We start from the raw sequence: 27,968 nt of genomic DNA, 5'->3' as shown, positions 1-27,968 counted from the left end.
GCCAGGCAAGAAAGCGAGTGGAAAACTGTGACCTATAGGAAACTATGCGAGGCACGTCTGGTCTCTGGAGACTACAGATGAGCTGACAACACCAGCACTGGAAACAGATGCTAAATTAATTGGAGATTATTTAGGAGGAAAGCCATAGCTGGAGCAGGAGCCTTGGTATAAGGACAAATTGATGCAAACGGGGTTTTTAAGTCTCAGACCTGCTTGGTTTTGAGAAAAGTGACCCAGCCTCTTTGTGGCATAGCTGCAGGAACTTGCAGAGGCCACATGAAAGCAGTGAAGTTCATGCTCACAGGCTGCTGGGTGGTACCGGGGTCTGTTGGGAGCCCTGGCAGGGAAGCAGCAGTTTCCAGACTGCCAGCTCTGGAAGGACGAGAGGGACACTACCTGCAGCTCCTCCCGCTGCAGGCAGAACTCTGACATTAATGGTGACTCCCTGCTCCAGCAGTGGGTAAATAGCAAAAAGATCCTAAAGAAATACTACTGAACCTTGCAACAAGAACAGCCGCAAAGTAACAGAGGCTGGTAGAAGGTGAAGGTTAGGGGACTGCAAGAACACGACAAAACTTGGAAAAGCCTTTTTCGCTAATTTGGTGTCGGGTTGAGCCTGCACTGCCGTCTAAACTCCTTCACCCTCGCCACGATGTCAGCTACCCACCAGCTCAGCACCAACAAGTGAGACATGTGGAGAGATGCGGAGTGTGGGGCTCCTGCCAGAGCCCTCACTGAAGCTCTGGCATCGGTCTTCAACAGCTTCTCAAGATGACCATGGAGCTTTCAAAGACTTCAGATACTCCTGAAGAGACTGGAGTGTAGGCAGAAGGACATATAGTACATGTAATTATTAAATATGAATTCTTCTGACAGTGCCAGGCTGGCTTTTGTAACTACAGCCTTCAGCTATTTGCATTGGCCAAGGAACCACAACTTTATTGCAGATGCAGCTTTTATTCTTGTAATCAAAACAGGCTCCATGTGTTAACATTCTTCATACAAAGATACATACAGGTAGTTTCTATGAACCAGAAACATACTGTTTTTGACTGTTCACACAGTACCTAGAACAGATGCAGTCCTGAAGAGCACTTTAGGCCCTCTGTTGTAATAAAAAAACAAAATCCATGCAAGGAGAAAATGAGATTTTAAAACATGCTTATTTAAAATAAGTTTATTATCATGAAATAATATAAAAGTCTGTCAAAGGTCTTAACAATACTCTGAAAGAAAAAACAGACAGATGCTGTGTGATCTGAGAAATGATGCAGACTGGAAACTCCAAAGTACTTCAACACTGAGCTACTTACGACAGCATGATTTGTGCAATGCTTACATTGGAGGAGGTGAGTTTGGGGGCATGAAAAAGCCCTTACAATTAAATTTAAAGGGTGATGCAATATACCTTCTCTTCTTCTTACAATGTATTCATCTAAGTAAGGCTAACTGTAAGCTCAGCTTGACATTAATAAAATGAATGCCCAAAACTGGATTGAAAAGTGAAAGAAAATAGGAATGGAAACCACAGAAGCAAGCTGCTTTGGTTTTCAGTTTAGTCACCATATCCTGGAATGCAATTTACTTGTTCAGTTTCAAGTAGACAAATATCACAAACTGTCAAGGTAACATTAAATAAAGGAATCAAAGAATAAATTTTGGACCCCTGAATGCTGCAAAAATAAAGTAAACAAACATGAAACCTCCTTCTTTCCTGATTTCTGTTTAACAATTTTTTTTTTTAATTAAAAAAAAGAAAAGCTCGTTAGCACATGGGGGTAGTACTGGAGGTGGGTGGAATACTACACCAAGAAAGGGATATTTAAAAATGCCAGTCAAGGGCCACATTTTGAGGAAACAGATGCCAGTGCAACAGACTGTGTTTAAGTGAAACATCTGCCTATGCTCTAACTTCAAAGCAAGTGCTGAAATCCTTGTGTGAACTGTGAGTAGCTTTATGGCCTTACTCTGAGCCAGTGAGTGTGCTCTGATACTACCTCTGCTCATGGGCGATTTTCTATTATTTGGAGAATGCAGAACATCAGAGTTTGCAGGGTTTGTTCACCAAGGGGCTACACAAGGTAGCAAAAAGGCATGAATTCAGTTTTCAGACATCCCTCCTCCCTTCTTTTTGTTTTCAATACTACGCATGCAAGAGAAGTAAGCCCATTTAAAATATAAAGTGTGTTCATTCGTAAGAGTTAGAACTACCAATTCTGAAGTGTCCCGATTTAAATCTCATCAGTGAAATTAAAAGTGGTATGGTTTTCCTGGCAGAATGTGTCAAACAAGAGCAAAGCTTCGAAGACAAAGCAGCACATTCTCCACCTGACTGTGTTTGGTTGCCTGCCACTGAATTCAGATCTGCTTTTCAAAGCTTGTATTTTTATGACTTACAAAACCTCCTGCTTCACACTTTTATAGAGGTTCTTCAGCTGGACAGCAACACATCTGGCATCAAAGAAACTGATGAACAGAAGGAAAGGGTGGGGAACAGGTGGAAAGAGGGAAAGACAGCTAGATAGGAATGTGCTAATGATCTTTTTCTGATGTCTTAAAGGCATTTCAGGGTCCTCTAAAGCTTTTCACAAAAGCTGAATTGATAATAAAAAGAAAGGGTTAGAGGGTCCAGCATATGCATGTCAATAACACTGGTTTCTATAGTGGTCTATGTCCCTTTGTCAAAGCACACTGCAAACAACTGGAGCACATTTTGGGCACACTTTTCATATGGCCAGCCAAGCAAATGACAATATGCAAACTACGAAACATTTTTAAAGCAAACAACTGTAACCTAAATCATGATGATGCTTTACAAAAAGTTCGTAAATGAAGGTATATGGCCCTTAACTGTAAGTGCATTGTTGAAGGGAGACCCATATTACGACAGCATCAAGACAGGATGTTTCAATGACTCCTGAACACTAAAGCACTTGAGTGTCCAGGTCATACTCTACCATTGTAGTGTCACAGAACTTCACTATGCAACTGAGTATGGTGTCTTAAAATAGCAGAGGGGGCTCCAGAACATCGTTTGTTTTACAAAGAAATACAAAATAAATAAAATAAATAGAAGCCTCACATTGCTACGCAGAACTCTGCTGAAATTATTTGGGAGCTCTGCTCTAATGCCAATAGCACTACGTTACAAAGATGTGTGTGTGATCTCTATTAAAATCTGCTGACAGCCATTATTCAGCACTAGATAGCACTTTGATCAGATTGCTTTGGGATTTACCATGTCTCAGCAAGGACATGCACTGGATAGACTTTGTCCATGTCATATGCTGTACAGAGTTCTATACCCTGCCATACTAATTTCACAAAAACACTCTTACTCCCCTAGGGTAAGGCTGTGATTACTCTTATTTTGCCATGGCTAAGTAAAATCCCTGAGAATATGCAACTGTTGGACATCGAAGGAAACAGCCGAAAGCATTTCTAAAGGAAAGGGATGCAAAAACTTCAGACCAGTGCAGTTTAAGAAAATAAAGCAGTTCACATCAAGTATAAAGAGCAAGGGTGCTGTTTATCTGAGAGTCACATGGACCGAGATCAGTATGCAGATTGGTTGTTTATAACCTCAGCCATTAAAGGAAAATAACAAACATACTCCCCCACAATCAATGAACCAAACAAATCAAACAAAACCCACCCACCTCTTTCCCAATTCTGAATTTGAAGGCCAGAAGTTAGTTGTATGTCCTTTACAATCATCAAAAGCAAGAAGAACCTTCTGTGCTTGCCAAACTGACATCATAAGAAGTTAATTGCCTAGCAGTGTTACTTGTTTATGCTTGGTAAACTGGTCTATCGCATCCCTAGAGGTATAACTTGGAGTTCAGCTCTGCAACATGCTGCATGGGTTCCTTTCTCAGTGGTGGCAGGACTGGAAAGATAGCATCTGTAAGTCTTCAAAGTGCTCAACATCCTGCAAGAACAGTGCGTGGTGAAGTACAGGATTTGAAGGCAAGGTGACCTTGCTCAGTTCCATCTCTACAAGTCCCTTATCAAGCAACAAGGACTCAGGGGTCTCCTGAAGCCACTGAGAACGTTCTCAAGCACCAATTCCACAGTTCAGAAAGACCAGCTTTACACAGCAGAGCAATATGAGAAAGCCTGCTCTCAGGCATGATGCCACATTGGTTAGAGAACATGCAATGTGGACTACTATCTGCTTGTTAGAGGAAAGAAGAACTGTAGAAGTTAGTAATTGCTGAAGCTAGTGGCCCAATGAAGCCGTTAAGTTCTTTGCTTAAGAAATAAAGCTTCTTTACTTTTTGCATCAAACACTGGGTTTGATGCGCTACTAACAAACTAGTGGTTCTCCTGCTAGTTAAAAAAAAATGAAAAATAAAACCAAAAATCTTCCAAGCCCTTAAGTGCTAGATTTATTTTCCTACTACTGGAAAAGCTTACAGCAAAAACATGATCTTGCAATTCATTTCTGAGAAAAGAGTGATCTCTTCCTGCTGTCCCCATATGCCAACTGATTCTGTGGCAATGTGGTCTCTATTGCTTTCTCAGAGCACTCAGCTAAGACCTATTATAGCAAAGTTTCCCTCATAACAGCTGAAAACCCTGAGGAAACCACATGGGGGGGAGAGCTGGTTGTTTGCTGTAGCTGTGGGTATTTTTTTCTTTTTTTTTTTTTCCTTTTTTTTTTTTATTTTTTTTTGCATTCATGCTTACAAGAAGCAAACAGCCAAATTCCAAAGGCTCTCTGCTTCATTTTTAGCACTGCAAGTAGAGAAATAACTGAATGGAGCTTTGGTCATAAGTTCTTACTTTATATGCTAACATAAATACACACTACTTAAATTAAGAAAACTCCAAAAATTAAAAACCCTACATCCTTTTGATTCTTCCTTGGTGCATGTAGCAACTACAGATAGGCACAACTCAGAGAAGATGACAGGAAGAAGAAAGTGACACTGTTTAAATACCTAATTACAGTCCTACTATCTTGCTTTATGCACCTAGTGTGACGTTTGGTCTTCAAGCATCATATGCTTTTCTTAAAGCTTGCAATGCTGGGCTCCTTAGAAAGGATCAAGTACAAAGTACAAAACATGCAGAGAGGCTCCCATCTCAGAACAACGCAGGGCAGCAGGCCTGCAGTACATTGATTTTAGAATTAATTTTTTAGCCTAGCAAAAGCTAGTATTTCTCCTGTGAGTATGGCAACAATGAAAGTTCTCCTGTATTTATGAAGATATTACTAAGTTTAAGTACCTCATTAACACAATCTTATCTCCTCTACGTGGGCTAAACTCATCTCTTTGGACAAAGCTATCCAAATCCCTATGTCATTACTGAGAGACCCACTTACGCCTTGTACTGGCAGTAAATAATTCACAGACAGTGTTCTAGTCTTCAACCCAAGTAGGAATTTTGTCCGTAACCATATCACTAACTAAAAGGACTTCTTTATTATTTCTAATAACAGCAGTGCTAAGGAGCACATTTTTTTAAAAATTGATATTAGCAGAAGGAGAAAACCACCAAATCGTACTTTCTTAATTTCAAGCCACTTCTGCATAATTTCAGGTTTTAAGGTTTGTAATTCACCCGATGTGTAATGGCTCAGTGACACATTCTAGCTTCCCCTCGGCGTCACTACTTCATGTCCACTTCCATGAAGTCCTGCCTATAACGGCAGCCTAAGAGGGACTTTAATGAAATCTGCTTTTTAAACTGCTAGCTGCACTCAATTTAAAAGCAAATATTATATTTGTATGAATTTAATTTAAAAAAACCTAAGCCCAAAATATAGAAAAAACACAAAACTTTAATAAACCAGGGTGATAGACATGATTTTCAATTGCTTGTGTAAAGCACTACTGAAACTAGCTGGGCTCTGCCACTCTGTGCCAGCTAAGGCTCTGGCTCACCAGCCACAGCACCGGGACACGGGGGGCAGAGGGAGCAATGGTGGTACCAGTGCAGAAGAAATGTCACCTCGTGCTTATAGCCTTCCTTCCACTCGTCATGCGTACACGTCTCCTTCCTGCACTACGATAAATGGTGCAGCAGGCTGCCCTGAACCACAGCTCGAGCACTATGGGCAGGAGCATCCTCTTGCTGTGGAGGGCACTAGGGGAAATTTCCTGTACATTTGGCCCACTGGCAGGAGCTGAAAGGAATAAAACTCAGCACATATTGGTAGCTGGGAGGGAACGCAATGCCCAGTTTCAAAGGCTGGTTCCTGGTGCAAGCTCTTGATCACCAGCCGTGTGTGCTTGTGATGAAGATCGCCTCTATTTGTGGAGGCTAAAAAAAAAAAAAAAAGCTTCAACCCAAATTAAGGGAAACTCGCAGCATACACAATGAACTGGCATTTAACTGCCCTTCTCTTTGCTACCAGGGTAAGAGTAATGCTCACTACAGTGAGCAGCACAGGGCACGGGAGAATCTGAGCCAGCAGCACCTGCTCAGGCTCCGTGTTGACATCATGACTGATCTGCTGCATGCGGGGCTCCCATGTAAAGTGAGGGAGCAAAGGGCAAATTCTGCTCTGCTACTTTGAAGAGGTGAGGGGAACAGGGGGTGAGGCAGGAGAGGAAAGAGTCAATAACATTCATCACAGACATAGTTACGACCCAAAGAGAAACAGTACCTCTGCATTTAAACACAAAATGTGCACATCAAAAAAACAAAAATCATACATACCTTTCCCCCAAAACACTCACACCCTTCCCACCTGAAAAGCTACAATGAACAGAAACGATGTTAAAAAAATCTTTGTTAACAGACACAGTCCCTGAAGGTTTAAGATGTTGGCTTGCTGTAGTCATACCACCTCATCCGACTCCAAACCATGTACTTCATAGAGAGTGTCCAAGATATTTAGCTGCTTTTCCATGGCTGGTAAGTAAATGTTGAGGTCCCTCTGCATTCCTTTGTAAAATGTTTCCTCCTGAGGATCATAGTCCTCTACGGACAGAGCTGCTACAAAGTCTTCATATGTTGGAGCCGCCCTTAGAGCTAACTGGGAGAGGAAGCAAAGATTTTAAGCTGAAGGTCTACACAGAGATTAAGACATCTTCAGAGGTGCCTGATTTTTAGGAAGTGTCAGTATATCATATTTTGTACAAATAAAGAGTAAATATTAGAAATTAAATACAAAACCCAAATGAATTCTAGATTGTTAGGGGAGCTCCCAGGCCAGTGTCCCACACTTCTGCACTGAAGCCCCATGCTCAAAATGCTCTTCAGGAAACTGCCCCCCTCAACATTCCTGCTTCTACCTGTCAGTCTCTGTTTAATCAATTGGCTGAGGCTTTCATTTTCCCTTTTATAGTTTCAGTAACAGTTTCCAGCGACAGACACACGGGGGAGCTGCTAGGTTGGACAAAAAATAAAGCATCTCCTCTAGTCTGTAAATTCTACTTCAACTCCCTGACTCAACCTCCATCAGCTCTTCCTGAATGCTAATGCCCCAAAGAGAGATCAGTCCTCGAACTAGCAACCTCAAAATCTCAGTTCTTTCAAGAGCCCCTGCAAGACTGCAAAACACATAATGAAAACAATACACATGCAAAAAGTAATCCTTCTGGTTTGGCTCCAGAAAACAAGCTCCACCCTGAAAGCTCAATACTAAACATAGTGATAGCTACAATTCTCACCCTGAGGATAAGATCTGACAAAGGAACCTACCAATTTTAATGCTTCTAATTTTAATACCATTTGTTAACTAAAACCAACAGAAGATCAGAGTAACAAGACCCCCAGCTCTACCAGTAACTAAGATGAGCACTTACCGCAAAGACGCCACGGACAACCCAACCATGGTGCTGCCGTAACGTCTTTCCATAAGCATTGTCTTAAAGAAAAGGGAAAAAAATAGAAACATGCATGGAGTTTGCATTTGCATCACCATATTATTACTGTCTGATGCACATAATTGCCCTTCCTGAGCACCAAAGTTATAACTGAAAGGAAGGAGAAAAGGATTGCCAGATAAGAGATTTCTGCAGTGGGGTCTCAGCTCTGCTGTCATTCTCCTACAAGTCATCCATGTCAAGTAAGTGTTCAAGTAGATACAAAGGAAAATTTATTTTTTATTTGATTAGCTGTGCTTCACGACTAACTTTTTTCTACTTTCTAGTCCTCAGTTCAGTACAAGCCTGAAAAAATGTTATATGGGGTGAAAACGCTCTGCAAGCAGATGGCTAGCCAGCCTCAGTCTGGATGGCTAGCTCAGACATTGAACAAGAACCTTCACTTTACATCTGAGAGTCAACTTTTAACCCCTCAGAACAGAAAGCACAGGGCCTGTATTTAAAAAAAAACAAACACCACAAACTCCATTCTTCTCTTACGAGTGCCCAAGTGTAGCGTTTGATGAAGGTCCTTGTTATGTTCCTAGACAGCGCCACTTTCATACAGAAAGCTTGCTATATAAAAAACTAACACCTTTGAGTCTCATTTTCTCCAGTCTTAGCACTGTCATTGTTTCATATCCTTGGCTTTCAGCTGAATTTTTAAATATCAGACGGTGTGTTATAGTTTCCCTGAGCTGAAGCAAGAAAATCTGTTTTGCTGTGTTTGGATATTTGCTCAGAAAACTGCAGATGGTTATTCCTGAAGAGTGCATAAAGTCAGTAAAAGCCAGGCACAATTTTTACTGTAATGTGAAGTACTTCCCCCATCTACCAGTCTAATGACTGGGGAAGGCGTCTTTTTCTTTACATTAAGATAGAGAATGTATGAGAAAGGTATTCAGTAATAAAAAAAAGAAATACGGAGGAAAGAAGGTATTTAGTAGCGAATAGGATTGACAAGTCTATTCTCTGCCTTAATAGACAATATAAGGGACATTAAAAACATCAGAAGTTGCAAAGTTTGGATTATTATAACATAAGATTGCATGCACACAGAAAGGGTCTTACTCAGGAAGAACCAAGTCTATGACAGTTCTGTATTTTGCACTGTACTTGCTGTGGTCACTAACCTGACTCAGTAAGTGACAAAAATTGTGTATTTGGAAAAAAGTATTTTTCTGTTGTGATCATCCTTCTAACTGACATAGACAAGTCACAACCATACTGACAAGGAGGTGATTTTAAAGAGTGCTGGCCAATCTCACAAGGAACTGAAGAAATAAAATATCAGCTGTAAATTTGGGAATGCTCTCACTGCACACCAGTGGAGAAAACGGAATGAGACAAAATACTTTTTTCCCCTGAAGATATGACTGTCTCCCCTGATAGAAGTATGACAATTAAGTGAATCTTTATCTGGCATCAAGTCAACATCAACCAGTTATTTAATCTGCCCAAAGACTATTATTTTCAAAAAAACCCTACAACTTTCAAAAAAAAAGTTGTGTCTTGGAGATTACGTGCATCATTAATCACTGGAGAAAAGAAAACACATGTTCTAAACAAAAAGGAAAGTAGCCAAGTATGTAAAATCCCATGAAGAATAAAGCAACCAGCACTTACTCAGAGCTGTTTGGATATTCTTTTCTCCATTCTTCACTTCTGTCAAAAATCCTTTCAAGAACTTCAAACCTCTGCCAGGATGAGCCCACAAAATAAAGAGAAACCATGTTTATAACAAAGTAAATCCCCACATTTTGCAGTACTGCTTTAACTTCAATATACAGTCAACCTCTTATTTCCATATCTCAGAGGGATATCCTGGAGCCAACCTAGCTTAATCTCCACTGCTTATGACACTCAGAATTAAGAAGCCATTTTCCATCTGAACAAAGATATGCAGCCACGTTCTCCAGCCTCTTTGCCAGCCCAAAGAAAAAACACTTTGCTAAAACAATTGTGCTGAAGCCTGAAATTATCTGCCTGATGTACTGGCCCAGCAGGAACAGTCATTCCCTGTAACTTGTTCTTTTCTTTTATAGGAAAAAGGGTTGTCTGCAACCACTCTTTTAGGCCTTTTGGTAAAGTTGCAGTGACATGACTACAGACAATACAGTGACCTTGAACCTAGTAAATTTGGACTGATGGAGCCTGTGAAAGTAACTAGTTTGCTCCTGATATAAAAGTTTACATTGCTGAAAGGTCCTTTGTTGCACTTTGATTGATTATAGTTGAAACTGATATGAAGCTGTTACCTTTTCAGCCACAGGAGAGCCTCTGTAGCAGAGTTTCTAACTTGTGCTACACCTGCATTGACTTCATGGAGCACTATCTTCTGCAGGGTATCAAACTCTTCTTTGTTGGTTATAAATTTCTGGTTTATTTTCTGGAGGAAAAAACAAGAGGAAAAGTTTTACGATTTTAAGATCAAACAGCATCCCATCCCATAAACAGCACCGATTTATCACAATTCTTCCCTTCAAAAAGCTGTTACAGCTCTCCCCCAGTCAGTTCCTCCCTCAGGCTCAGTACGTGCGGTGCATCGAGCAGCTGACAGGCTCATGTCATGCATTCCCCATGGCTGTGCACTGGGAAAGTGTGCACAACCCCAGACACACCTGGCTAGCCTAGAGCAGGCACACAGCTCAAGAGAGATCACATTGCTGCTGGATCAAACTCACACCACAGCACTGCCTGGTTCTACCTGCACCAGGACTTAGCTGCTGTGAGCCCACCACACCGACATCATGCAATGCAAATAAAAGCGAGTGGCTTAGTCAAGGATCTCGTTTTCTGTTTTGAATAGCATTCTTCCCTCTTACTATTTCTACAGTCTTTCAGTGGCCACTTCCAGCAAGATAAGCCAATTCCTGAGTGACTTTGCTCCAAACAAACCTGAACGTATACAGTGTTCCTTATCATACACACAGGAGATGTTCTGCTTTTTTTTTTTTTTCTTGAAAAAAAAAAAAGCTACGAATAGTCTTACTACAAACACATCTTATCTCACAAATGCCACTTCAAACCTTTCCAGACTTGGAGCAAGAAGAGCTTTCAGGAGAACCTAATCTACAGGATCTGCTCTGATTTGCAGCTACTGAAAAGCTGGTTCTTAATCAGCTAATTTGCTGCTACTTTGCTGAGGAAAAGTTTTTTTCCCCATTTGTCTTATAGTTTAAAGATAATATTGATACCACCACATCATGACTTATAATGCTTTCAGCTCAGAATCCAAGTCACATTCATTAGGTGTAACAGACTTTTTACTTGGCAGTCAATCAAGTATTTTCTAGGTTTGGGTGTGCATAACAGTTGGATTTATTAAACGCAGCACGTACTTCAAGGACAGAATTAGTGACATTTCAGCATTCTGATCTGACAACAACGTTATCAAATATTAAAAAGCCTTCTAGTATTGACTCCCATGACAAAAACTCTTGAGGCCTGGTAGCAAAGATACGTATTTCGTTCAAACAGTCAGTGTTCGAAATCAGCTGTTACCTTGATGTTACCTACAAAATCCATTTTAACAGGAGCAAAGACAGTTGGTCCCAGCTTGTCTAGGAAAAAAAAAGGCCATACTTTAAGATTAAGTCTTTTTCCAATACTCATGTCTTAGCAACAATTTTATTTTACTGTCTAAACAATCTTTCTAACTGCTAGGAAAATACTAGAGGAACAACATAAACCTAAGAAGAAATAGAAAGAAGAAGAAATTAGAAAGAAGAAATAGAAGAAATAATAATTAAAAAAAAAAAGAAGAGTGACAATAGATGGTATAGCTGATAACATGCTGTCAGCTGTACTGGATGCGTAAGGCACTCCATGCAGTTCCGTTGAGGGGAAAAAATATTGTTCCGAATATACCCACAGATTTCCAGACACATTATACATCGGTCCCATCTAAATGAGAGTGGATCCTCTATAAAGAGCAAGAATAAGAAACATCTAGTACCAGTCATGTTCATTCTGCTAATAGAAACTAATTCTATCACTTCAGAGAAGTAATGAATTCTCCAAACAAACCGCTTTTTTTTTGTAGCTGGTGTCAGTCAAAAGGACTCAGACACCCCAGCATGAAAAGGAGCTGCTTACCCAGAACCGGCACAATTGCGTAACATGACTCCAGAAACTCTTCAGTTGGTATGCCTTCTTCCTCCCGAAGTTCAATATCACTGAACCTGGTATCCAGGACAAGCAAGAGAGCTTGTTACTTTAACAATGCCTTTTCTGCAACTTCTATAGACAAAAATTACATTTCATGCCCACCTCATTTGAACAGAGATAAAATTTATAGACATTGAACCATCAACATGGCTTTTGTTTCACTCATTTAAAGTAAATGACTGCAGAAAATGCGTATCTGCTGGCATGCAAGGCATGTAATTACAAACAAGGAAAAAGCCCTCCCACTCTTCTGTACAACTGATTCTACAAAGAATATCTTCTTCCATTTCTGTGCTGTCTGCATGCTTGTTAAATAACCTCAAACACAGCTTTGCAGACAGAACAGACTTGAAAATGAGTCAAAGATTTAACAGTTTCATTATTCTTATATTGTAAATCTGCAACATGTACTACCTATTGCTCATGACACTGAAGAAGGTAGGAAAGCCATTTTCATTTTCATCTTCCTCACACAGAGTCAATCCACTTAAAGAATCTGTTTCTGACTGCAGCAACGTGTGGGCACCAAAGCCTTCTACAGCTTGCAGCTTGTTCTTTCCATCTTCTTTAATGCCTTACGTTCATGGGAAACAGAAGAAAAAAAAAACAGAAAGATAAAACAGCCGCACAACCCATATTGTTGTTATTGTTTCTCAAGATGTATTCAACTTGAAGGAAGGCGTTGGGATAGCTGGATCATGAAAATTTAATGACACCATACTTCTGCTGCTGTCAAATGCTAAAACAACATCCACACCAGTCCCCTCCCCACTACTTCTAGTAATCAGTCAGACCAATTGTGTGCAAGCCAGTAGCAGACATCTGTTTGAAGACGAGTGTAGTTCTCACCCAGTTGCAACTGCCCCAGTACCAATCAAGTGGCACAGCCCATTTCAGAAGCTAAAGAACAATGCAGACTGCTCAGATGGGTACTGCTATGACATGAAAGGTTGCTACATTCTCCCCAGTTTGTAAGAATCATCTTAAAGTTTGCCAGAAAAAGATCCAGTTGCCTTTCCCTCTCTCCGGTCTATTTTATTTCTTCTTTCAGGTCAAGTGCTTCTGTTTCAAACAAACAGACTACACAAGCACCTCTAAAGGAAGACCTATGTAAGTCTTATATACCCAAAGAAAGGGCACATCCACACATGGCGAGACCTTCTGACCTCATGGAAAACTGCAGGTAATAGGTCAAGAAGCAAAGTGATATGCTCAGCAGCATCTGCAGTGCACAGGCCGTGGACCACAGCACATCTTACTGCCATACCACCAAAATAACATCCAGAATTTCTCAGGGACCCTGCCTCCCCAGGAAAGGAATACTTTCAAAAGCCATTGAGCATTTAGAGACTTGAAGTGGAATTGAACTTGGCCGAAGAGATCCAACTGCAACAAACTCTCTCCCTCTGAGCAAAGCCTGAAAGCAAGCTGTTTGTAGAACCACTAACTAAGCCTGGTGCTGGGTGAAAAGAACCATTTACGCCTGGTAGGAGGAATGAGACTTTAGCCATGCTCTTCAGGGAAAAAAGGAAATGTGAAAGAAGTTTTTAGGGAGAAAAAAATGTCTTCCACACAAAATACTACGGAAGGCCCCTGCATTTACGCTTAAAAAGAGTAGCTGCTTGACTGATGGCATATGGATGTTTTAGAATAACAGTGAGTCAGAGAAAGCTCCTGCTGAAGAACAACACAGTCCATTCAACAGAAGGAGGAGACATAAAATTAAGTCTATACAAGAAACATTTAAAGTTCAGAAGCCTTTAACAATATAGCTACAATGGATGGAATTTTATACGGAATTGGTTCAAGTGTTTTACCAAAGTCACACATAACTCCAAGTTTCATACTACTGGTGAAGCAATGGAAGAAATAAGGTGCTCTCTACTATACTCTCAATTGGAGGATGAAAAAAAGGGTTTATTTTCCATACAGATTTGCCAGAGCAATCGTTAGCAACTACAAGGTCAACGCCTCTGACAGAGGCGCATAAAGCTTCAATGCACCCTTCTGACAGTGCAGCCCTGCATAATAGGGGAGGTGCTGGTTTTCCCAGAGGAGGGCCTCTGGGAATTAAATGCTTGTCCACAGACCAAGAGCAGCTGAACCTCTGCCACAGCGTATTGTTCTTCATGTCAATCAACATCAACAGGAGCCTGCACCTGTCCTAAAAAACTTTTAATTTCCTTCCCCATTCAGTCCTAAGTTAGCTGTCAGCAAAGGCAGGAGCTATGCTGAGAAGACTTGACAACAGGCAGATATCAGACTAAACTACACTGACATTCCCTCTCCTGGGAAGCAAAGTATTAGTAGCACTCTCACAGGCAGCCTAAACCTCCCTCCACTTACGGAGCAATGATTCTGGATAAAAGGTGGTAAATATATATTTACCTGCCAGATTCTCTTCTATGTGATCCTCAACAGAAACATCGCTACACTCCTCATTTGTTTCCAGGTTTAAACACGCCAGACTTTTAATAAGGATTTGTTCTTGCTGGTTAATTTCTGCTTTTACAGAGCCATTTTCACAGGGATTCAATTCCATCTGCCTGAAGAAAGCAAAGGAGTAATGGTTAGTACAAAACACTGCTTGGTAAGCTTCTTTCTGTGAAGGCACACATATAGCAATACAGGAAAAACAGTTGCCAGAAATTACATGATGTCACAGGCTTCTCTGAGGAAAAATGACGTGTCTACAATAATAAAAGGAATTATTAACTGTCTGCGGCAAGTAGGATATACATTAATGATTCAACCTCAGCTTAAAAAATATAGTGTATATTTTTAATAAGGATCACTGCCAAGAGACACAATCAAAAAAAGTTTAACTGATTACAAAAAAAGGAAATCACAGGCATACATTGTAGGTAAAACAACTTCCCTTCATTACTGCTTTTAAATACATAATATACACTCTTGCCATCTCATCCACAAATAATAATCTACCCTTCATCAATGATTTTACAAGCATATGGAGTGGAGCCTAAGGTGCAGGAAAGAGCACTGAAGTGGGGAGAGATGCTTGGTGACTGGCCAGGAATTCACTGGGTAGATGGCCAGGGAAGAGAAAAATAAAAAGGAAAGGACTCAGAAAGAAGAGGCATTAAGTGAGGCGAGGCAGCTCTCTTTTATTGCATCTGTTTCCAAGTATGGAGCTTAGAGCAATACAATTCTGCCTGTATCCACTACTGGTAATATCAGAGTGAAAATACGGAAAGAACAGACACTACCCAAAACACATCAGAAAGACTGATAGTAATTCTTATTATACCTTTCTGTTGAGGTGTGGCTGGACAAGACTGAGTGTTTTATCTGTAAGACAAGGGGGGGGGGGGGATAGAGAGACATCCTTTATAGCAAAAAGACTGTATTGTGTTTCTAGAACTTTTAATAAACCCAAACTGCAGTCAGCAGAAAAGCCAAAAAGCATAAACTCACTACTTCTGACCCAAAGTCACTGTACAGAGAAACGTGAAAAGCTGCTACAAAATCATAACATTAATATATTGAAGAAAAAAAAAAAGACTTCTTTCAGAAGCTAGTTAGCAAGTGTCAAGTGAGATGCCATACAGTACATGAACAAAACTAGGGCAAGGTGTTCTTTGCAACGACATTTTCTTTACTTAAAAAAGAAATCTGAAAAACTAGGCTAAGTCATGTGAAGCCAGATACCAGGTACAGTGAAGTGAATTCACTTCCCAGAGGCAGTGAAGCATCTACTTTCCTACACACACTTCAATCTGCTGTTTGCCAGAGATGCTCCAATTTTACATATGTAGCTGTGGATTCAAGATTCAAGAAAATGTCCTTGTCATTGAAAAGATAAGCTCATTAGCCCCTGTTGGCATGTTAACACAGATGTGATGCTGCAGTAACTTAAATGAGTTGTAATTGCTGTGAACTCCCACAACGGACCAGTTTGCCATATAGTCAGGATGCTTTTAAACACCACTGTCTGCAGCTGGATCAGGCCCTGAAAGTCAGCAATTAACAGCTTTCACCCATCATTAAAAGTTAAGGGATTGGCCAGTGAGTATTAAAAAAAATTGCCCTACCTAACTTGCAAGCCACAGGAAATACCAGAACGGGTCTAGTGGAGGACTACTAGCTACAGTAGGAGTAAAAATTCATTCCCTGCTTCCACAAATGCTACTTTACAAAATGGTACCTTCCAAGCCAAGGCTGGTAGAAAAGGGTACTCGTCATTACCTTGTTTGTTCTGAGAACTGCTAAATGCGGGGATCCAGGTGGGGTCTGATGCAGTAACTCGGAAGTAAAGGCAGTATTTGCAATCTGCATACATTCTTCAAGAGTCTTCAGGAAAGTGTCACAGGTTGATTTCAACAGAGCTCCCATATCAATCCCACTCTGTGGGAAGAAACCAATTGGAACAGAGACTCAACACAAAAGATCAACTTGGAGCAGCTAATGTCTACAAAGACCATGACTGCTACAGTCATGATTCTTGTTTCACACAAATTAAAATGCAGTTGATGAGAGAACTGGCACCACAAATTACTGGGGCTATGCCCTCTCAGAACATTGCAACTTCTGTGAGCCTCTCTCTACAACAAGCAGAGCAGACTTGGGTTTTAACAGCTGCATCTTACATTACTCATCTCTGGTGTTAAATACATTAAATACAAGTCTTGATGTATTCAACAGTTGTATTCCAGTAGACATCACTGACATGGGAAATGAAAGCAAACAAGTGAAATAGATACAGATTAATCTGAGGGTAACAGTAACTTCAAAAATCCCACAAACAAAAAAAAAATACTGCAACTGAAAAACATGTAGAATGAAGTATCCCATTACCAACAACAATACAGTATTACTTCACTTAAACAAGAACCATTATGGGGGTATGCTATTTCCCACAAGTCCTCAGCAGAAAGAGGGTGAATAACACAGACAGTAAATAACTGTGAATGAATGCTGCACTGACTAACCAGAAGGGTTCAGAACACTCAAGACTTTACAGAATTGGTCTACACCGAAAAAATAATCGTACCTCTGGTTCTGACACACCAGAAATGCTGGCTTCTTTAGTTTTATGCACTTGCTGAACAAGGAGGTTACAGTACAGTCTAAGTTCAGACATTTTAGTCTTCAAGGCTTCTGTGTTTTCAGTGAACTCTAAAAATGAAACAAAAGATAAGTTAAATTTGTTGCATCCATCTTGGAGTATGTGATTTTAGAAAGCTGCTGCAACAATACTATCCAATCTAATTCAATCAATACTTTTTTATTTCAAAACGTTTTACAATCAACCCCAAAAAATGAGCTAGACTGCCATAAGTTATGCTCATGACAGGTAAAAATGTTTCACTATTTGCTGTGATAGGCAGGAACAGTGTGTTGCTAGGCTTAGAACCCAGAGGAAAAAGCAAGTACATGACATTTGACCTCAACGGGCTTTTCAAATAGAACAAAAGCCCTTCATATCTTTTTGTTTTCATTAAGTAGTTTAAAGGGCAAACAATTACACTGTGAGTTAAAGGATCAGGGTTCTGAGCAGAAAAATACTGGAGGGAAAAGACATGTACTTTTAAACACAAATGGATTCACTTAATATATATCCTTGAATCACAGAGTGGTTGAGGCAGGAAGGGACCGCTGGAGACCAGCTAGTCTGATTCCCCTTATTAAAGCAGGATCACCTAGCACAGCTTGCTCAGGGCCAAGTCCAGTGAGGTCTGGAACACTGCCAAGGATGGACTCAGCTTCTTTGTGCAACCTGTTCAGTGCTCTATCATCCTTACAGTAAAAACATTTTTTTTCTTCATGTCCCAATGGAGCTTTTTGTATTTAAATTTGTGCCCATTTCCTCTTGTCCATTCACTGAGAAGAGTCTGGCTCCATCTTGTTTACGCTGTCCCATCAGATATTTCCTTAAAATGTCTCAGTGGCTCTTTGCTGGACCAGTATGTCCATGTATTTCTTGTACTGGTGAACCCAGATCTAGACAGAGTACTTCAGCTACTTTATGACTAATAGTCAATCTGAGATTTTTCAGAAGTAATTTTTTTTTGACATTAGAGTCCCGGAATTATTAAAGAAATTAATTTGTGATTAGTGAGGGTCTTGCCTTCATACATAGCCAAACAGTAACAGTCTGCGTCCCAGTGACCCAGAGCCAGGAGCTAGTCACTCCTTGTACTCACAGAAGCCATCAACAGACAGTTTTCAAATGATTAATACATAGTATGTCTTAAGGAAAAACCAAGGTTTTCAGATTCCTGGACTAATGCCAGAGCTAATGCCTGAGATTTCCAGCCAGGGTTCCCATATGGCTTGATGTTTAGTAGCTCCAAAGACCAGAAGCACAGGTTGGACACAGAGTTCAAGTACTGATTTTCTCATTTTTGTGTGTATATCTACTAAGGTAAGGATGGGGAAATAAAAAGTAAAAAGTATGTGCCAGAAAAGGAAGTTCTTGCCTTTTTCCTTTTGTGTCCTGCTGTCTGTCAGACAGGCTTTGGCAGTTCCTAGTGCAACCAGCCACTTTTGCCTCTCAACTGCATTTCTCGCCTTCAGATAGAAGTATTGCTCCCCTGGGATGATCAGGTCCATTCGTGTGTTATCTGCAGGATGAACTGGAAGCAACACAGGTTTCAGGCCAGTTCTTCAGCCCTTCCCAGCCCAACTGAATATCCCAACAGATATTAGGTGGCAGGTCAAACAGTAATGGGAGAGTACAAATCTATAGCTCCAAACCTCCTCCACTACCATTTCGTTACTTCTCTTCTAAGTAAGGGAATGGACAGGGCATGTGTACTGCTGTGGGACAAAAGGCTATGAAAGACAGCTCTGTGATCAATACAGCATCATCCAGGAGTCACACTTCAAAGGCATGGCAAGTAACCCAATACAGGTGAGCAGACCTAGTACTGAGGTTACTCATATTCCTAGCTTTAGCTTTGTGCCTACGAAGAATTGTTGGAAGATGTGCTCTTCCACCACAGCTCCCATAAAACAGTAACATACCTCCACGTAGAATATTCATTATTGTAGAACTTTGCAGCTCTTGTAACATTTTCAAAATACTGTAGAATACAAACTTGAATAAAAATCAAGTTACTGATTTACTACAAAAGCGCAATATCGAAATAAAAAACAAATAGCTTTTGTGTCCTGAAATCTCATCTCAAATGCTGCCTGTGCTTATCGGACAAACTTTGTACAATTGTGTCACTGTATCATACTTACCTTGAATTTCACACACAGCCATTTGGATGCTTCCCTTACAACCCTTCCAGGCATCTTCCTGAGAGTCATAGTAGGACAAGATGCCGCCACAGAGAAGAAACCACCGAGGCTGCCAGCCTGAAAAACAAAACTAAATTTCTCAGTTACTTCTCTCCTTGCAGTTCCACCACCCCTAATTCAAGACTTGCTGCAAATAAAGCCCCAAAGATTCTTGGTTCCCCCAGGAAAAATAAACCATTTGAACAGGTAAGATTTATGACAGGCCTGGATGTTGTACACCACAACCCCTGCTTGCTAACAATCACATCCTGCAGGCAGCCCTGCCTGCACGCAGCTGGGCTCGAAGGCTTTCAGCTACACCCCAGCGATATGTTCCTGAGATGCCATGTCTCATTCCCAGTACTTTTGCTAACACAGTATCACTGACTCTCTCTCTCCCCAAGCCACCTTTTCAGACCACTATCCCTCAATTTCTTCACTCCTCAGTCCTCCCCTTTGCTCTTTCCAAAAGCCACCACAGCAGTCTTGCCTTACATATAGAATCATTCAGGTTGGAAGAGATCTCCAAGATCATCTGGTCCAACCGTCCCCCTACCACCACTGTCACCCACTAAACCATGTCCCTAAGCACCACATCCAACCTTTCCTTGAACACCACCAAGGACGGTGACTCCACCACCTCCCTGGGCAACCCATCCCAATGCCTGACTGCTCTTTCTGAGAAGAAATGTCTCCTCATTTCCAACCTAAACCTCCCCTGGTGCAACTTGAGGCCATTCCCTCTAGTCCTGTCACTGGTTACCTGTGAGAAGAGGCTGACCCCCAGCTCCCCACACCTTCCTTTCAGGCAGTTGCAGAGCGCCATAAGGTCTCCCCTGAGCCTCCTCCAGACCAAACAACCCCAGCTCCCTCAGCCGCTCCTCACAGGACTTGTGCTCCAGGCCCTTCACCATCTTCGTAGCCCTGCTCTGGATGCGCTCCAGGGCCTTGATGTCTTTCTTGTACTGAGGGGCCCAAAACTATCTTCTTCTCCTACAGAAAAGCCTAGTCAAACTAGCTTCAAAACCAAGGGCAAGAAAATCCTAAATCAAGGTAAAGAGGAGACAGAGGAGGAAACAGTTTCTGAAAGCCATCTTTAACAATAGCTCTTGGAACTCCTGTGCTGCCCGTATAAAAAACAGTCCTAATTAATAACTTGTGCTCCTGGATCCATTCCAAGAGGACGATGAAAACATCAGGCTAAACCAAAACCAATAGCTCCGGCTACCACTTTTGCCCACCCTGCTGCCCACCCTCAGAACTAAATTACCCCTTTTGGAATTACTTCTTCGGTACAAAAAGATATAAACAAACAAGACACCAGCCATCATTTTACTTCCAATTAAAAGCTGAAGCTCATTAACGTAAGAAGCAAGACCACAACGTTGTCACTGGAGGAAATCAGCTTTCATTCCTGAGCAGCACCAAGCAGCTCCCCAGGCCAGGGCCAGAGCCAGGACACCCAGGCTGCCACGCCGTGTCAGCAAACCAGCTCCAGATTTACAACCTATTAGGTTACTGATCCTTCGGGACTGTGGGAAAACAAATTAACTTATATCCTTCTTCACACTCTTCTAGAGTTCCTCCATTGTCTTGAATATAAAAGCATTCTAAATGCCAAAATATTCTCCATACTTCTTTATTTTGTTTGAAAGGAAAAAATTACAAGAATGAAAATTTAAAAAGTGACAAAAGAAAACAACAAGACTGGGTTTTATTTGTCTTGCCACCAAACTAAAGAAACTGTCCTAAAAGTCACTATTGATAAGGGGACCTTGCAAAAAAAGGAGGCGATTGTTGAGCAGAGACAAGCAGTTAATTGCTTCAGACACTCGGTGGCACAGATCCAACCCTTTAAATAACACCCAGTGCCACAGTCGATACAAGCCTCTAATTCAGTCTGGGGATCCTGCTGGTGTACACGAACAATTTCAGCCTCAGTCCTGCAGCTTACAATTGCAGCTGATGCTCAAAACCAAATTGCAGGCCATCAATCAAGGGCCGTGCAATCAATTAGCCAACATACACAGCGCTCTGCCTCCGTTCCCTTTGGATGCCAGTTAAAAATGTTATGAGTCAATATATTTGGAGGTTTTTGTTTTGTTGGGTTTTATCTGCAACATCAGCGGTTATTTGTCTTGTTCTGCAGAACCTAACTCTTCTTTATTAGGTGGGTATTAAAAGTGCAATGATACGCTGTTCAACACACACACGTATATATACAGCAATTGCCTATATTTTCTGCACACAACTGTTATCCTAATAAAGCTATTATTATAAAAGGAAACCAATAATAATAATGAAATCACAGCAGGATTGTGTCAGAAGATGCACTAACCACCTGGTACTCAGTGACACTGAGTCAGCAGCCATGGGAAGGTTATCCTAAACAACCAGCTAAAAATAATGTGTGGCTGACAAATCCTGGACAGTACAACAGGGATACAATCTTCAGTCAGAGTAGCTTCACATTCACAGTCAGGCAAAGAACAGATTAAAAAAAATACAAAAAAAGAAAGCAGCAAAAAGACATTTCCATGAACACAAATCCTGTTTTTATTCTGTTTTATTCCTTCCCCATAAACTCCAGTAAGAATATTACAGTTTCTGGAACTAAATTTTCAGACTTCACCTGAGATAAAGAGTTAAGGCTGAACCTCTCCAGGTCTTACTGGCGACAGCGCTAACACAACTCTGCAGAATTTACTAAGCCCATTCATACTGCTGGTGTACGGGCAGGACAAAACATAGCTCAGATGTCCACCGCTTGTCTTAGAGGCACAGAGCCATTAACAATAAAAACTGACCTTGCTGGAGGGAAAAAGGAAAAACAAAAAACCCAGGCAGACAATAAAATTCAAGGCACACGAAAAGAAAGCAATACCTTAAGGGCTCAGTCACAGAAGCCAGCAAAGAGATTCCAGACAACTCAGCAGCCACTGATTCAGGTCCTAATGCACACTGCACTCCTTTGTGAAACTTAAAGTTAGCACCGGCAGTACCTGCAAGACCTAATATTGTCCACAACAGATATTTAAGCAGCCTGTGCCTGCTGAGGATTCCGTGTTTCTCCAGAAGTTCCCCCAGTCTGAAAGATCTGCCTACGTCCATCATTACACCTCAGGAAGTCTGGATGCAGCTATCACTGAGCAAACTTGACATTTCTTGATAAAGTTGAAATTTGGACTTAATTCAAACTTTAACGCTTCACAACACAGGCTCCAGAAAGCCCCGGTTCCAAAGTGCCAAGCCTGAAGAAAAAACCATCTGAATACACATAGATCACGACAGACATCCACAAAGCCAAACCATCTGGGAGAATTACATACTCAGGAAGTCAAACTGATGACCTGGAAAACAAGCTGCAATTAAGAGATGCCAGATCCAGTTGCATTTCTAAAAGACACAAAGGCAAAACACTCAGGCTTTTTATTACTGCTCGCTTCCTACCAGAATTTTGCAATAATTTATGCTTAGTAATTTCTTGGGCTTCAACGTTAAGTCTTTAGAAAAACTTATGCAATAAATAGTCCTTGGATTTCTTTGACCTTAATTCATATTTTTAGTGTGGGTAGGAGATAACTACGTACTTCCACATTAGAGCAACATCCACCTAACAGCAGGAATTAAAGCCTTCATCACATCCCTGCTGCTCACATCCCAGGCTGCCAGTAGGACTTTGTGGCAGCCCCCAGCACAGCTGCAGAGCAGGGGGCAGCTCCCTGCTTTTCTTTGTCAAGTCACAAGAGAACCCAGATAGTCAGAGGCATCTCACAGCAAGCACAGGCACCATCCATCTCTTCACCCCACCCTGGGCAAAGCAAGTAACTTTATCTCCCACCACCCAGGGACAGACAAACTGCAGCTTCAAAGACGGACAGCCAGATGAGAGCTGCTGAAAAAGCACAAACGAGCCTAAAGCAGTGCTGCTAGCTTGCAAAAAGCAAGTGAAAAGCCACAATAGGTCCTTCCCCAGTTGCTAGTGCTGACAGAAGTCTACAAACATCATAAATTTTGGACCTTTGCTAAAACCCAGCCTGCTCCAGGTAGCGGCTGTTGCCCAGAACACACCATCTTCCCAAGATGTAACTGCTAAAATATCTGCCTCCCAGTTATGAAGGAAGTCAAATTTTCCAGCTAGAGGATGTGCCTCCACCAGCCAAAACACAGGACTGAGTCAAGAGCTCTTATTTCCAGCCTCCCGTTACCTTGCTGAGCTGTCACAGGCAGTGCTGAAAACCTTCTGCACTTCCTCATCTGCACAACACAAACATTTCGTACCAGCCCAAAAGCTACGCTCTTAATGCACTCACATCTGATGGACAAGGATATCCCTGGGGAACGAAGGCAATAAAAATCTTCACATTGCAAATGCACAGAAGAGTTTTCAAAATCCCACCTTTGTGAAGGTACCATCTGAGGCACTGCAATGCATTTTGCAGCCTTAATTCCGTGGTGAAACGATTCGGCAGCACAAAACCCCACCCGTGAGGGCAGCAGAAGCACAGACAAACGTGGCACAACTTGTGTGCCTCCTCAGTGCTGTTGCTAGCAGCGGTGGAAGAGCAGCCTCCCTTCACAAGGCAACTGATTGCATGTTTGCAAATGAGTTTTATGCCCAAGGCCAGCTATCCGTGCTTGTGAGGAATGGAGAACACCGTGCCAGTAACAAGGCATTATTAATAGAGGCAGTGGAAGGATGAAGGGCAGAGAAGCGATTGCTGAAAGCGACGGAGGCAAAAGTGCAGTAAACCAGGTCACTGCTCAGACACACTAATTCGAGTTATTATCAGCAACAAAAACGTTCACCTGCTGAAAGCTCCTGGGGATTTCCCTCCTCTGGTCACACTTCCTCAGCTCCTGCCTGACCTGGGGGCACCCACGACCTGTGGTGTGGTCATCCTGCTCGCCTGAGCCAACACGACAGATTTACCCAAACACACATGGTGCTGTCTTTTTGCCGTCATTCTGCCACACCTTTTGATTCTGTCTGACCCAGCTACTCAGTGCAGAAGGGCAGAATGCAGAGGCACCGGTACTGCAGCATACCTGGTGGGAAACGCAGCGCTGCCGGGCAGGCTCTGCAGCGTCACTCCTGCACCTGCCCCTACAGAGGACAGAGGGGACACGGCTCTCCGTTCCTGCAGCCTCAAACTTCTCTGCTGCCAGGCACCTTACTCAACTCCAAAAAGGTGTGACAAAAGCAGGAAGAAAAAGCAGGGGGTGGGGGAGGCACGCTTATGGGGAATTGATAAGAAAGGTCAAACCACACAAACGATTATGCAGAACCCAAAGAGAATGACCTAAGCAGTCCCTGAAGCGTCCCGGGTGAGACTCTGTCACCCATCTAAACCAACGCCTGGTTTCTGACAGCTGCTGTGGTCAGTAATGCTGGTCACACCACCTCCCTTAAGACAGCAGGCACCTCTGCTGTTCAGTTCCACCTCCACAACAGCCAGACTTCTCATTTTATGCAATCAGAAACTGGACTATACCCAGAGAGCTAGAACAAGGAAAAAAAAGGATTATAAACAAAAGCGTTTTTGGAACCAAATGTTTATCTAAGTGTGAAGTTTTCAATTACTTCCTCCATCTCTACAAACAGAGGGCCTTATTTTCAGAGCTTGGTATCAAACAGATGGGAGGTGGCTCCCATCCTAAAAGGTTGGATTTCTTAAACTCCCAAAACAAAGACTTGCTCTAAGCAGTATCATACAGATATCCATGGATCTATGCATCCACCTGCACCCAGAATCAAGCTATAAAAACTAACGCTCTTTCACATTTTCTTTAGTGTTCCCCTCAAGTTTGGGAAGTCTGAAACATCAGAGACAAGAGTAACTTCAAACTTTACACGAAGCCCGAAAACTACTGCTTGGTGTTGGTATCTTGGAAATAAACAGGAAAGAATTCAGAGCGCAACAATAAAATGATGGTGAGCAATCCACAAAGGTGGATAGGAGGAGCCAGCCGTGGTACGTGGCGCGATGCAGCGTCACTAGTGATTGCATGAGTGTGAGCATGCTTCAGGGAAGACGAGTTAGTTAGTCAGCACAATTAAAAAAGAGAATATTTAAATACAGGAAAAAGTGAGCTTTCTGAAGAAAGTGATCAAAGCCACTTGCCTGAGCATATCAAGAACACTAGGCGAATCAGTGGAGGCCGTCAGCAGTTTTCTTTCTAATGACTAGGCTGCCTTTGATCCACAAGCCAACACCTGATACACACCATACCCTCCACAGTCAGCCTCTATCCTTCCTGCGGCCAATTATCCCAGGTAAAGCGTCCCAGGTAAATGCTGGAGATCCAAACTTAACCGAACTTCAGCAGAAAAATCAGCTGAAAGTGCCAAGCTGTTACACAACTGAAAGAAGGCATTCCTCAACTCCACTGTTTCCCTGTGGGTAAATAATAACTTGCTCATTCTGCAAGCCTTGGGATAAATAAAAATCTCAGATTATTGTTAGCAGGTCATCCCCAAAGACTAAAGAAATTTCTTCTGTTAATCAGAAGGTCTGGTTGACAAGAAGCGTGACTCACAGCTGGAGTTCAGGAGGAGAGTCACACAGGAGACAGTTTCCAAAAGGAAGTGAGCAAGTGAGTATGGGGAACATAAATAGGAGCATATGATCCAAAGCTGGCAAAGTTAGCTTGGCCTTACAAGAACAGCAATCATCACACTGAGAAGTCGCTGTACCGGGGATACAACACCGCTAAGTTCTAAAAACTAAGCTCTCTCAGGCTAAAGCCAAACTCAGCCTTCAGAGGCAGCCTGGAACACCTGCATGTACAAATCACAACACGAGCAGAGGATCAATGCCAGAGAAAAACTTATCTCCAAGCAGAAATCAAGCAACACTAACTCGGTTTATCCTAATCTACATAAAGCAAACAAGTACATTTCTGACAAATGGAGATAACTTGTTTGAGCAGTAAGGCGGGCTGACCTGCCTTTCAGTTGCTGGCAAGCAAACCCTGCATTCCAACCTTTGCCCACGGAAAGCCCAACGCGTTTCCTACTTGTGAAAGGTTCTTGCTGTCAATAACTGGGTAGGCTGTAACACAGATCTCGCTCCCTGCCCAAGGGCTGTGGGGAAATACCTCGGTGTGGACTTCACCTCTCACGGTGGTGCTGACAGAATACACTATAAAACCAAAATTCCCAGAGAAGACTCAATTACCAACCGACTGCATCAGCTCCTCTCTCACTGCAATAAGAGCAAGCAGTTCTCCTTTTTCACAGATCTGAGCTTGTTCTTTCAGTGAATGTCCTACCTGCTCTCTGACTGTGGGAAACAGAGAGGTGTTCCTTATTATTAGGAGGAAAGGGTACGGGATAACTGCTGTGTATATTTACATAGACATACACTGACATACAGACAACACACATTTTTCCCCACTTTTAGTGTACACCATTACCCTTACACAAGTGGAAAAGCAGACTGGTGTCAGAATACTGACAGAAGCACTGCCCTGAATGACCTGCTGAGCCCTCGTTCAACCTCACGCTTCCTTTAATCTCTGAAATTAGGTTTTCCTGGCTCTCAGTCCCTCGTTACCACTTCTACGATAAACACCATATTCCAGCAGTGTATTTCTTTCTGCATCACTGCATAAATTTATAACCCAATGCCTTCAGGGCAGGAAGTCTTCATTATATGCCAAAAGAAAGCACATGTAGGCATAGCTAGCTTGCAGAACAGCCGATCTACTGTTCTCAAACACGTAACAGACTGGCTTTTGACAACTGAAGAAAAGACATAGAGTAAGGCTATCCCTAAAGACACAGAGTAACCCTGACCCTGACCATCACGTTTAATACCAGAGCGGAGTTTCAGCAATGAAACAGAAAGATGCTTCAATCCTCCATCACAGATTTCCTGTCGAGAACAAAAGCTCAGCCAGCTCCCAGCTGTGACACACCTCTGGCACCCAAGGAAAAGCTTCCTTCGCCCTGCACTAATTGAGACGGAGGTGTGCGAAGTGTCATCCTGCTTTTGTGGGCTGAAAGCGAAGGTCAGTGCCGGCGGTAGGAACGAAGTAGGTAAACGTGGATGGAACGAGCCCAGTTCTGGTGGCAGACCCGCGCGGCTGGTCCTGGCGCATCCTGCGGTGCCAAGGGCACGGTCACCCGGCGGGGCCCCGACACGTCCCACACACCTCAGTGCGAGCACGGGCACTAGGGCTGGAAACGCACAAACCAAACACCCCAAAACTTTCCCGTGGCTGGACCCAGGGCGAACTAAACCACCACACCGCCATGGGGGAGGACCGATACCACCCCCGGAGCCCTGGGGTCCGAAGGGGAAAGCCGAGCGGGGCTGCCCTAACCCCCCGCACCCCGACCCAGCAGCGTTTCCCCATTAACCCCATTAACCCCCCCCCGCCCGGGACAGCCATTCAGTGCCCCCAACGCCCCGATGCGGGTCCCCCCGGGTCCCCCCAGCCCTGCCCGGCCCCCCCAGCCCCTGCCCGGCCCCACCGGGGGCTCACCGCTCAGGTAGTTGGTCCACTTGTACAGCACCCCCTCCATGGCGGCCGCCCCCCCGCCCCCCCCGCCCCCGCCGGGGCCCAGAGCCATAGCGCGGCGCCGCCCGCCCTGCGCGGCCCGGCCCCCCACGCTCTTAGCGCAGGGAGCGGCTCGAACAGCGGTCCCGCAGCGCTACGCTAGCGCAGGCGGGTCTAGGAATCGCGAGCTGGACGCGAAAGGGGGAGGGAGGGGAGCGC

At 42.8% G+C, this 27,968-nt stretch overlaps 1 protein-coding gene across 3 annotated transcripts; it reads right to left on the bottom strand.

Annotated features, from left to right (window-relative positions):
• Positions 1–937: 937 nt before the first annotated feature.
• On the bottom strand, positions 938–27,872 carry PLEKHA8 (pleckstrin homology domain containing A8). Of its 3 annotated transcripts, none has more exons than XM_066991864.1 (14): positions 27,735–27,872; positions 19,203–19,319; positions 18,434–18,589; positions 17,005–17,129; positions 16,200–16,358; positions 15,262–15,302; positions 14,382–14,539; positions 12,408–12,567; positions 11,922–12,007; positions 11,328–11,386; positions 10,082–10,212; positions 9,450–9,520; positions 7,764–7,825; positions 938–6,991 (listed from the first exon to the last, which is right to left on the bottom strand). In XM_066991864.1, the coding sequence occupies exons 1-14, from the start codon at positions 27,820–27,822 to the stop codon at positions 6,794–6,796; spliced, it is 1,611 nt and encodes a 536-aa protein (XP_066847965.1). In that variant the 5' UTR covers positions 27,823–27,872; the 3' UTR covers positions 938–6,793. The 3 variants fall into 3 exon arrangements, with proteins under 3 accessions (XP_066847965.1, XP_066847966.1, XP_013027387.3); XM_066991865.1 differs by having other exon boundaries at positions 19,203–19,332; positions 27,735–27,825; XM_013171933.3 differs by lacking the exon at positions 27,735–27,872 and adding an exon at positions 27,165–27,521.
• Positions 27,873–27,968: the final 96 nt, after the last annotated feature.

Source organism: Anser cygnoides, chromosome 2 (genome assembly GCF_040182565.1).
Source record: "Anser cygnoides isolate HZ-2024a breed goose chromosome 2, Taihu_goose_T2T_genome, whole genome shotgun sequence".
NCBI classification, from domain to species: Eukaryota; Metazoa; Chordata; class Aves; order Anseriformes; family Anatidae; genus Anser; species Anser cygnoides.
The sequence above is the reverse complement of the archived record's forward strand: the minus strand, read 5'-3'. Positions and strand labels throughout refer to the sequence as shown.